Below are 12,009 nucleotides of genomic sequence, written 5' to 3'. Positions count from 1 at the left end.
TCTAGCTTTTTTCCCTCTTTCTTCCCCCCCCCCCCCTGCTTCTAGCATCTGGCTCACCTGCCAGTCCTTCCCTTTCTTTCCTGCTGTGGGTTTTTCTTTCCGACTTCATCCCCTTGGCCCAGAATCCTTTTCCCTTTCACTCCCTCCTTCCAATTTGAGCCGGGAACACTAGCAATCGCACGGTCCCCGCAGCCACTACCTGCCTGCCCAATCGATCCTAGTGTTTAGCCAGCTCTCTCCCTTCTCCTCACCTTAGTTTATAGGTTTTCTTTTTCGGCGACCTGCACACTTTCCCAAAGAGCCGCGCACGCGCGGCTGCTCAGTGTTCAATCTTCTGCTCTGCTGCAACTTCCTGTTTCCGGTTGCGTCAGAGCAGAAGATCGAAACTGAGCAGCAGCGGGTGCGCGGCTCTCTGATAGCGTGTGGGTCGCCGAAAAAGAAAATCTACAAACTAAGGTGAGGAGAAGGGAGAGAGCTGGCTAAACACTAGAATCGATTGGGCAGGCGGGTGTGAGCTGCGGGGACCGCGCGATCCTTCATGCCTCACTGCGGGGACAAGACCATTCACCGCCCCGCGGGCGGTGAATGGCCTTGTCCCCGTCGCCGCAGCGACTGCTAGTTTTCTTCCCCGTTTTCGGCGGGTGACCCGCGGCTAAAATGCGGTGGCCGCGGGTAAACCGCCACCGTGTCATTCTCTATATTTCAATACATACATAAATGAGCTTCTAACAAAGATAATAGTAATAAGTCTCTTTTACATAAGAACATAAGCAGTACCTCTGCCGGGTCAGACCATAGGTCCATCCTGCCCGGCAGTCCGCTCCCGCAGTCACGACCTGTCTGAATCACCAGAAGGGGCTCCCTTGCCACCTTGGTTTCTCATTGAAGTCCTATCTTCCCATCGAAGTCCTAACCCTCCGGTCTTGCACATGCACGACCTGGTTGGGTTTCTATACTTATTACCTGGTTAGCTTTCTATACTTGTGTTACATCCCAGCTCCTCCCTCAGTATCCCATGATCCCTTTATCCCTCAGGAATCCGTCCAATCCCTGTTTGAATCCCTGTACCGTACTCTGCCTGATCACTTCCTCCGGTAGCGCATTCCAAGTGTCCACGACCCTTTGGGTAAAAAAAACAAAACTTCCTTGCATTTGTTTTGACCCTATCTCCCTTCAGTTTCTCCGAATGCCCCCTCGTACTTGTTGTCCCCTTCAGTCTGAAGAATCTGTCCCTATCCACCCTCTCTATGCCCCTCATGATCTTGAAGGTCTCTATCAAATCTCCCCTGAGCCTCCTTTTTTCCAGAGAGAAGAGCCCCAGCCTATCCAACCTCTCGGCATATGGGCAGTGTTCCAGCCCTCTTACCAGCTTCGTTGCTCTCCTTTGGACTCTCAAGTACCGCCATGTCCTTTTTGAGGTACGGCGACCAATATTGAACACAGTATTCCAGATGTGGACGCACCATCGCTCGATACAATGGCATGATGACTTCCCGCGTCCTGTTTGTTATGCCTCTCTTTATGATGCCCAGCATCCTGTTGGCTTTTTTCGAGGCTGCTGCGCACTGTGCAGATGGCTTCAGTGATGCATCCACCAGCACACCCAAGTCTCTCTCAAGTCTGCTGTCTCCCAACAATGCCCCCCCCTTGCATTTTTCCACGTTAAAGCGCAATTGCCATTTGTTTGCCCAGTCTTCCAGCTTGTCCAGGTCCCTTTGCAGGTCCTCACACTCCTCCCTGGACCTAACTCTGCCGCACAGTTTGGTATCGTCTGCAAATTTTATAACCTCGCACTTTGCCTCCTTTTCCTGGTCATTGATAAATATGTTGAAGAGTAACGGCCCCAGCACCGATACCTGTGGCACACCGCTTGTGACTCCCCGCCAGTCAGAATATTGTCCCTTCACTCCGACCCTCTGCAGTCTACCCGACAACCAGTGCTTGATCCATCTGTGCACATCCCCTCCCACCCCGTGGTTCCAAAGAATTAAAATCAACAACCTTTGCTCTTCCACTCAACAAATGAACTGTATATAGTACTCTGGCAAAAGAATCACTTTTGTGCATTAGTAAACTATAAAATATCAACTAAAGCAAAAGTTAACCAAAATATGCAAAAAATTAAGCTAAACCAACACACCACCTTGCCCCCCTAGCTCTCAAAAAGTTATGGTGAAAAAGCAAGAAGAGATTCTTTAATAAAGAGTTAGAAGAACTTTGTTTAGAAGGCAATTCAGCAGGGTGGGGAAAAAATCCCAACCTTAGAGGACTGCTGCATGTGGGAAGGGCCACAACCCTCTCCCCCTTATACTAGCTCTGACTGAGCTCTGGGAGAGCTGTATGGTCCCAGTACAGTTCAATGACAGCTCCCATTTGTGTGCCCAATTCAATGCTGCTTGTCAATGTAGAAAAATATCTTATCTACAAGAATCAGCTAGAAATTATAAGTGGTAAATATGCATATAGCATCTCAAGAACTTTAGAAGTGATTGCAGAGGCGTGTAATCAAATTTGCATATTACATACTCTGCCAAGGGGGATGGGTATCTTCTTGATACTTTTATGTGCAAAAAAAACTTCAATCAAATGGAATGGGAATTTAAAGCTACGAATAATACAGACCTAGGGAATCATTTTATTGGTCATGGTTATTTTTATTTGATATATCACCTTTCCTCAACGGATATCAAAGCGGTTTATAATAGCTGAATAATAACTAGGTACTCTAGGCATTTTCCCTATCTGTTCCTGTGGGTTCACAATCTAATTATGGATAAGTACCATGTAAAGGTCCCTAAATACATTAATTCATGATAACAGGGTACCTCTCATGATTTCAACTCATCAGGGAACTAAGTATGGATGCTCAATTTCCTCGTTTATAAATGCCCATCCAGTCTTCTCAGTAGAGATGTTCCCTATATGGAACCCAACATGTACTCACGCTTCCCCTTTACCTTTCATGAAATATCTAATGCACAGAGCAGGGTGTCAAACTCAATCACATAAGGGGCCGATATTTAAAACACAGGCTAAGTCAAGGGTTGAATTTTCTATTAAAATACTTAGTCTTAGTAGAAGTATAGATCCTTCCTTGCCCTGAGACACCTGTGGCGCGGTCAGGCACTTCTGTGGAGTGCCCTGCTGCAACCTAGGTTTTACACAAGGACTGAGTGCTTCTGCCTGCAAATGGGTACTGAGGCAACATGATGAGGAGCTTGAAGCACTGCTGGGAGTGGGGCAGTGTGTTCTGACGCTTGGAGTCCCACTGGGACTGGGGCTGCAGTCAGGCACTTAGATGCGACACAGTCACCGAGGGCCACATAAAATGGTCAGGCAGGCCAGATTTGGCCCCTGGGCCTTGTGTTTGACATATGTGACACAGCTCATTGGGTGTTTAGAATAGAAGCTAGCATTCTTCCCTGAAGATATCTGCTGCTTCCAAAAGATCCTGATCCATTTACTATCAGACTTTGGAACTATAAATGACTAATTTGAACAAAGCTAAAATAAATGTTCAAGAAACTAAATTATATTGTTTCCCAGATTGGGGGTGATAATGGAAGATTAGGTTTTTACCTTCAATAATCTTATTAGTTCCTGGAGGATTCATTACGCTAGCTGTTCAATCCCTTCCCACAATCTGGGAGTTGCAGAAATCCAAACACTTTTCTGAGTATGTGCTCCTTCTACATTAGAGAGTTAGAGCCCCCTATAGTTCAGTCCTTGAACTTGACAAGCCAAACCAAGCCCTATAACAGAGATATCACTGTCTCCACCGCACTTTTGCACTCTTGACGAGACGGAGCTTGGACCAACCAGTCATCCAATTAAAGATGGACTTGGACACCCTGCTGGTAGAGAAAAGCCACTATAACTAGCATCATCTTGGTGAAAGTGTGGGGAGCTGTCACAAACTGGAAATGCTGGTGCAGAACATTGAAACATAGAAATCTGCGATGTTCCAGAAAGATTGGAATATGGAGGTAAGTCTCCGTGAGATCCAAGGACACTAGAAACTCCCCAGGAGAGACAGCAGCAATGACTGTGCTTTCCATTTGTAAACGAGGAATCCACAGGTAGCGATTGACTGACTTGAAATCCAGAATGACTAAATGACAATATGTCAGCCCTAAATATAGATAAAACAAAAACAATGCTCTTCTCGTGCAAAGGCGGCCATATATTGACAGCTAAACTCTCTCAAATCCACACCTCTTGAAATAGTATCCTCCATAAAACTATTAGGCATAATCCTGGATAACAAGCTCACTTACCATCAGCAAATCAGTGCTACAGTTCAACAATGTTTTTATAGACTATGTATGATTCATTCACTATCAACAATCTTGGAACCACCATCAATCAATATACTAATACACTCATTAATTATCTCAAAACTGGATTACTGTAACTCCTTACATAAAGGAATTACAAAAGGAACTGAGAAGACTTCATACAAAATACAGCTATAAAACTTATAATGAAGGCAAAAAAATACAACCATGTAACTCCATTACTGATTAAAGCACACTGGCTGCTCCCTATTTCATACCGAATTACATATAAAATACTACTACTTACATTTAAGACCTTACAAACAAACTCCCCTGACTTTATAAACTGACTACTGATCCCCTACACACCATCCAAATCACTAAGATTGCAATTCCAACATCTACTCACAATACCCCCTCATTGCCATATAAACTATGACACAACCTGATCATCTATCTTTTCAGTAACAGCTCCCTCACTGACGCCTTTGAAATCTGAAACTTTTTCTTCTGTGCTAGCTCAGATTAAAAAAAAAACCTAAAAAATTAATTTTTCATATACTGTTCAGACAAGATCCTCCCTCCCTTTTGTACTTCCCTTAAATGTCTTTCTATTCTATATATTTTATGGATTTCCCCCCATATACTTCTGTCTCCAATGACTTGTCCGTATAATTTTGTATAATTAGTATGTAATTCCTTTTTTTTTTACTATTTTATATTCTGTACACCGCTTAGAAGCTTTATATCGGGAAAACGGAGAGAGAATTTAAAGTGCGATTAAATGAACATCGTTCAAATATTAAAAAGAGCACGCATTGAAGCTCTGCTTGTTGAACATTGTGTACAATTTAAACACTGTTTTGATGATTTACGCTTTGTCATCGATATACAACCAGAACTCAGAAGAGGCGGGCCGGAGATAGAGGAAAACTACTGCTCCACAAAGAACAGCACTGGATACATAGACTTAATTAACTTCAACCAATGGGATTGAACAGCAACATTGACTGGCATGTATTTTTGTGAATCATGTGGGAACTAATACTGCCCCTTTTTTCTTCTGTCTTACTCATTGGTGATTTCTTTTGAGCATGACGTCTTTTCTTCTGATTAGAACGTTTCCAGTTGTAGTCAGTGACGCTTCATGTCCATTCATTTTCAGTGTGTGCTTATTCAAATGTGATTCGCCATTGTTGCCGGAGGTGCCATTTTAAAATCTGTTAAAACTGTAAACCTGAATATGGCTCGACACAAGTAAGTGTGAAACTGCTTTGAAATCCTTTCAGCCTCATGTGATTTACATTATGTCCATTTCCAAGCAATCTGGTTTTAACATAATCTTTTTAAATCTTTTCTAGAATGGTGAAAATTGGATAGTATTTGTGAGATAAATACTATAGATAACCGGATAGTACCTGGAATTCAGGATTAAGAAACACTAACCCTTGAAGAAGCTATAAGTGAAACAGATTCTCCATTGGGAGTCCAAAGCTAGCCCCCTCTTCTACAAAGTAATGGCCTCGAAGCCCATTAGAGATCTAAAGGGCTTTGGGGCTATTGCTGAGCGGCTTTGTAGAAGAGGGGGTAAGTGTTTGTTTCAATAGTTTATAACTATCAACTATTCACCATTTTTGGTGTAGAATTAACACAAAATTTAAAATATATAAAAATTCACATAAAATATTAGCCAAGAGTCTGTGGACCAGTGATAATATTCATGATGCAAGTAAGACTTGGCGTATGTTCCCTTGTTTGGGTGTTTGAGGTCCTTCTCTTCATTGTTACATACATGATCTAGATTTGCTAGATAGTTCTACTCACATGCATTTTGTTGGCTATTTTTGTTGTGTGTAGACTTTTTGGCTTCCACATTTGTGCATAGAAAGAATGTTTAAAATAACATACCATACTACTAATTTTTGTAGCACTACTAATGTATAGTATAAGTCACAACAAACATGAATAATTGAAATAGGTCATCAAACAATATAAAGGTCCCTCTCCCCATCCGTGCATATTAGCTTCTCTCCTCCCAACATATACGGTTCCTTCCTATTATTAATCCCTAAATGCATTACTCTACATTTCTTTGCAATGAATTTTAGTTGCCAGGCATTAGACCATTCCTCTAACTTTTGCAGATCCTTTTTCATATTTTCCACTCCCTCTTCTTTGTCTACTCTGTTACAAATCTTGGTATCATCTGCAAAAAGGCACACTTTTCCATCAACCCTTCAGCAATGTCACTCACAAACATATTGAATAGGACTGGCCCCAGCACCCAATCAAAAAATTCAATCAGGTTCGTTTGGCACGATTTACCTTTTGTAAAGCCATGTTGCCTCGGATCCTGAAACCCATTAGATTCAAGGAAGTACACTATCCTTTCTTTCAGCAACACTTCCATTATTTTTCCAACAACTGAAGTGAGGCTCACCAGCCTGTAGTTTCCTGCTTCATCCCTGTGACCACTTTTATGAATAGGGACCACATCCGCTCTCCTCCAATCCCCAGGAATCACTCCCGTCTCCAGAGATTTGTTGAATAAGTCTTTAATAGGACTCGCCAGAACCTCTCTGAGCTCCCTTAGTATCCTGGGATGGATCCCGTCTGGTCCCATCGCTTTGTCCACCTTCAGTTTTTCAAGTTGCTCATAAACACCCTCCTCCGTGAACGGCGCAGAATCTACTCCATTTTCTCATGTAACTTTGCCAGACAATCTCGGTCCTTCTCCAGGATTTTCTTCTGTGAACACAGAACAGAAGTATTTGTTTAGCACATTTGCTTTCTCCTCATCACTCTCCACATATTTGTTCCCAGCATCTTTTAGCCTAGCAATTCCATTTTTTATCTTCCTCCTTTCACTAATATATCTGAAAAAATTTTTGTCTCCCTTTTTTACATTTTTAGCCATTTGTTCTTCCGCCTGTCCTTTCGCCAGATGTATCTCTCTCTTGGCTTCTTTCAGTTTCACCCTGTAGTCCTTTCTGCTCTCCTCTTCTTGGGTTTTTTTATATTTCAAGAACGCCAACTCTTTTGCCTTTATTTTCTTAGCCACTAGGTTGGAGAACCAAATCGGCTTCCTTTTTCTCTTGTTTTTATTGATTTTCTTCACATAAAGGTCTGTAGCCATTTTTATCGCTCCTTTCAGCTTAGACCACTGTCTTTCCACTTCTCTTATGTCCTCCCATCCTAATAGCGCTTTCTTCAGGTACTCTCCCATTGCATTAAAGTCTGTACGTTTGAAATCTAGGACTTAAGTATCGTGTGGCTGCTCTCCACTTTAGCCGTTATATCAAACCAAACCGTTTGATGATCGCTACTTCCCAGGTGAGCACCCACTCGAACATTAGAGATACTCTCTCCATTTGTGAGGATCAGATCCAATATTGCTTTTTCCCTTGTGGGTTCCGTCACCATTTGTCTGAGCAGAGCCTCTTGAAAGGCATCCACAATCTCCCTACTTCTTTCCGATTCCACAGACGGAACATTCCAGTCCGCATCCAGCAGGTTGAAATCTCCCAACAGCAGAACCTCCTCTTTCCTTCCAAACTTTTGGATATCCACAATCAGATCCTTATCAATTTTCTGCGATTGAGTCGGAGGTCTGTAGACTACACCCATGTAGACAGAAGTTCCATCTTCTCTTTTCAGAGTGATCCATATTGCTTCTTCCTCTTCCCAGGTCCCTTGCATTTCAGTCGCTTGGATATTGATCTTTACATAGAGAACTACTCCTCCACCTTTTTGACCATCTCTGTCCTTCCTAAAAAGATTATATCCCGGTATGTTTGCATCCCATCCATGTGATTCACTGAACCATATCTCTGTGATAGCGACAATATTTAGATCTGCCTCTAACATCAGGGCTTGCAGATCATGAACTTTGTTGCTTAGACTGCGAGCTTTTGTGGTCATCGCTTTCCAGCGATAATCTCCTTTTTCGTATGGATTTTTGTTTCGTTTCACTTTCCGTTGCAATACTAAAAAATGAGTTGCTGATATTGTTTATGTTGCAGTCTTTACTACTATCACATCTTTTCTTTTGCCGGGGGTGGTCTCTATAATTGTCCTTCGTACATACACCACCTCCACCTTCTAGTTTAAATGCCTAAAAAAATATTGTCTAAATTTCTCTGCAAGGTTTCTTTTTCCTGCTGTAGTAATATGTAGCATATCAGTGCAATATAGCTTCTTGTCCTTCCATGTATTTCCCCATCCTCCTATGTACTTGAAGCCTTCTTGATGACACCAGGCTTTGAGCCATCTATTAAAGTCCTCTGTGTTTTTCACTCTTTGCTCTCCCTTGCCATATGCAGGCATTATTTCAGAAAAAGCTAAAGTCTTTACAAAAGGGTTCACGTCCTCACCAAGCTCCCAAAAAGCTTTCTGTGCTGCAAGTGTGGAGTTGTTGGCCAGGTCATTTGTTCCCAGACAAATAACAACATCAGGGAATATGAGATGCGTAACCCACTTGTCCAGGAAGAGTGGGATTGTACAAGGAATATCCTATCTAGTTCCACAGGTTTTAAACCAGGGGGTGAAGGAAGCCATGGGTACCCCCTAAATTTTCCTTGTTTCTACTTCTCCCCCCCAGGTGAAGTGTTTCCTTCCTTATCTCTCTCTCCTAGGGCAGCAACATTCCAACCAACATCAGAAATGTAAGGGTCTCCCCCCCAACAACAAAAGGAGTTTTGCTGCCCTTGAGCTCTAGCACTTGCCTACTTTTAATTTAGCTAGCTTCCTTTAAACACAGTCTTTTGAAAATTGTTTAAGTTCTACATTACTTGTTTTTGTTATCTGTGCACACCTTTGGTCAATACTGAACAGAAATACACCATATTTTTCGCTCCATAAGACATTTTTTTCCACCCAAAAGTGGGTGGAAATCTCTGTGCGTCTTATGGAGCAAAATTACAATTTTAACCCTCCCCCCCGCACCGTTTTAAACACCTACCCACCACTGCACCATTTTAAAGCACCCTGCCGCCATACCTTTTAAAACACCTACCTAACCACCTACCCACCGTCGCTACCCCTTTTAAAACAGCTACCCGCCCTCTGCTGCCTCCTCCGTCGTCGTCATCACAGTCCCTGGTGATCCAGCGTGTATCCCTCCCTCGCTAGCAGCGCACAGGTCAGAAGCATGGACGTCAGCAGCAAGCTTTCTGCGCTCCCGCTTGCGCCCGCCCTGTTTTCTAAATGGCTTCGTCAGTTCTTGTGGGACTTGGTTTTTCCTCCTCTATAGGTGGGTGCGTCTTATGGTGAGGTGTGTCTTATGGAGCAAAAAATACGGTATATTAATTCTACCTTTTCCTTATCAGCTGCTTCCCTTGAGTCTCACAATGCCCCTTCTGTACTAACATGTCTTTATTGTATTAGTTATTTTCTCTTCAATTTGTATATTTGCTTTCCTGACTACTTTCCCAACTCTTAATTTTTCCACTAATTGTCTGTTTTCCACTTTCTGCCATCTCATGTAATTTATAAATTCTTAAAAGGTCTTCTTTCTGATTCTATTGGAGTATGCAATCTCTCAAGAAACCAAGAGTTAAAAAATACTTTTATTAACCATTACACAAATCCAGTCTTTAAATGATAACAAATGTAACATTTTTATATTATGAAAATTTTACATGTTAAGTTTTTATACTGAATAAAATTAGAACATATTTGCTATATCAACTGAAAAGGCAAGCATAAAATAAAAATACTACTTTCATGCTGAATTTTGCTGTATTAAAAAAAAATACAGTTCAGCAAATGTATGAAAAAATAACTGAATAACTAAAATTGTTACATGTTGGGTTCCTTATCACAAAGACAGTCTCTTTGATCATCCTTGTGAGCTTTCTGTGTTACCTGTGGGTTGCTTCTTCTGATCTTCAAAGAGATCTACAGAACTTATTGATGAACTTCCAGAAAATCTTTCTAGACGAGATCTAGCTTCATACTAGGGCAGAAGAAAAATGAAGATATAAGAACACAAAGCTCTTGTTTCAAGTGTGAAAGATCACTGGGGTTCAGAACAGTGAGAATGCATTCAAATAAATGAGTTCAATAATTTTTATCTAGCTTTCAACTAGCTTTGTTAAAAGGTCCTCACATCTACAACAGAAATGCAAATTTTGATAACCAGTTCACTTAATGGCACATCATTATACTGCATAGGTCAATACTGTTTCAAGAGTACAACTAAATCAAAAAGTCAAAGCTTAAAATTTATCCATCCTTTAATGAAATTATCATACAATACAGTAGTTGTACTTATTGCATTATCACAATTATCTTGTCTGTGCGGGTGGCTCCAGTCTCTTCCCAATGCTGCCACCTGCAATCTATGGGCCACTGGCAGCATCAATCAGGTGAAGTCAGTTGAATATGCTGCCTTTGCCAGCTCCAGAAGCTTTCCCTCTGCAGGACAGGAAGCTGAAGCAGAGGGGAAGTTTCCAGGGCTGCTGAAGGCAGTGTGTTCAGCTGATGCTGCCAATGGCCTGAAGGAGAAAAGAGAAAGAAAGATAGATATATCCATCTCACAGGGTGGGGGGGGGGGGTAGAGAAATGTCACGCCCACATGGGAGGAGGGAAGAGTAAAGAAGAAAGCCACCAATTTGGGAGGGAGGGAAGAGGAGGAAAGAAAGGGAAAGGAATGGGGACTTATATACCGCCTGTTTGTGGCTATGGCTTTCAAAGCTGACATTCAAAGCAGTGGGCACTGGAGAATTACGTGACAAGGAGTAGCACTGGGATTGGATCTCTCAACTTTTGGGTGCAGAGGCAGCAGCTCTACCAGTGAGCCAGAGAAAGAAGGAAGATGCTGGATGGAAGGGAAAGGCAGAGAAAGAGGGTAGATGCTGGACGGCAGGAGAGAGTTGCTAACTTGAGGGGAGCAAGGAGAAAGGTGATGCATGGAGGGGGGGGGGGCAAGGAGAAGGAAAGAAGCGCTGAACTCAGGGCATGGAGGAAGCCTGAGCAAGGAGGGGGAGAGGTGCTATATGGATGGCATGGCGAGCAAAATGTGCAGCATCTTGGGAAGAAGGGACAGAGGTGCTACTTTGGGGGGGCAAAAAGGGAACTTGAGGAGGGAGTGGGGAGGGAAGAGAGATCCACTGAAGGGATTGAGGTCAAGAAGGGGGAAACTGGATGAACAAAGGTAGGGAGAGAGATACTGGATAGGGTGAGTGGACGGGGAAAAAAAGACACTGGCCCAGAGGCAAGAGAAAGACTAGGATAGAGCCAAGAAAGTGAGTACTGAGAAAGGAAATGAGTAGATGAAAGATAGAGTAAACTACAGATAAACAAGTTTGTGTATCTATCAAAGAAGGGAAGAAGTGTCTTCAGCAGCAAGATAGAGGGAGAGCGATAGATGTGTATTTAGATTTTAGCAAAGATTTTGACAGTGTTCCAAACAGACGTCTAATAAATAAACCGAGTACCCTCGAGATTAGTCCTAAAGTGATGGGTTGGGTCAGGAACTGGTTGAGTGGAAGGCGACAGAGGAGATTGCTGTGAGGAAAGGGTGTGCCTCAAGGGTCAGTTCTTGGGCCTATTCTATTTAACAATTATGATAATGATATTGCTGAAGGGCTGTTGGATAAGATTTGTCTCTTTGCGGATTATATCAAAATCTGCAACAGAGTGGACACCACAGATGGTGTGAATATCATGAAGAAAGACCTGGCGAAGTTTGGTCTGAAATTTGGCAGCTAAAATTTAATGCTAAAAAATG

The 12,009-nt window shown here is 42.4% G+C and overlaps 1 protein-coding gene across 2 annotated transcripts in view; it reads right to left on the bottom strand.

Moving 5' to 3' along the window:
* ARFGAP3 (ADP ribosylation factor GTPase activating protein 3) overlaps positions 1–12,009 on the bottom strand; it is a 325,192-nt gene that overhangs the window by 22,324 nt on the left and 290,859 nt on the right. For both annotated transcript variants that reach the window (XM_033953136.1, XM_033953137.1), the window contains one exon: positions 10,143–10,233. In XM_033953136.1, coding sequence (XP_033809027.1) covers positions 10,143–10,233 — 91 coding nt within the window. The remainder of the gene's footprint in view (positions 1–10,142; positions 10,234–12,009) is intronic.

The sequence above is a fragment of the Geotrypetes seraphini genome, chromosome 7 (genome assembly GCF_902459505.1).
Source record: "Geotrypetes seraphini chromosome 7, aGeoSer1.1, whole genome shotgun sequence".
Lineage (NCBI taxonomy): Eukaryota > Metazoa > Chordata > Amphibia > Gymnophiona > Dermophiidae > Geotrypetes > Geotrypetes seraphini.
The sequence above is the reverse complement of the archived record's forward strand: the minus strand, read 5'-3'. Positions and strand labels throughout refer to the sequence as shown.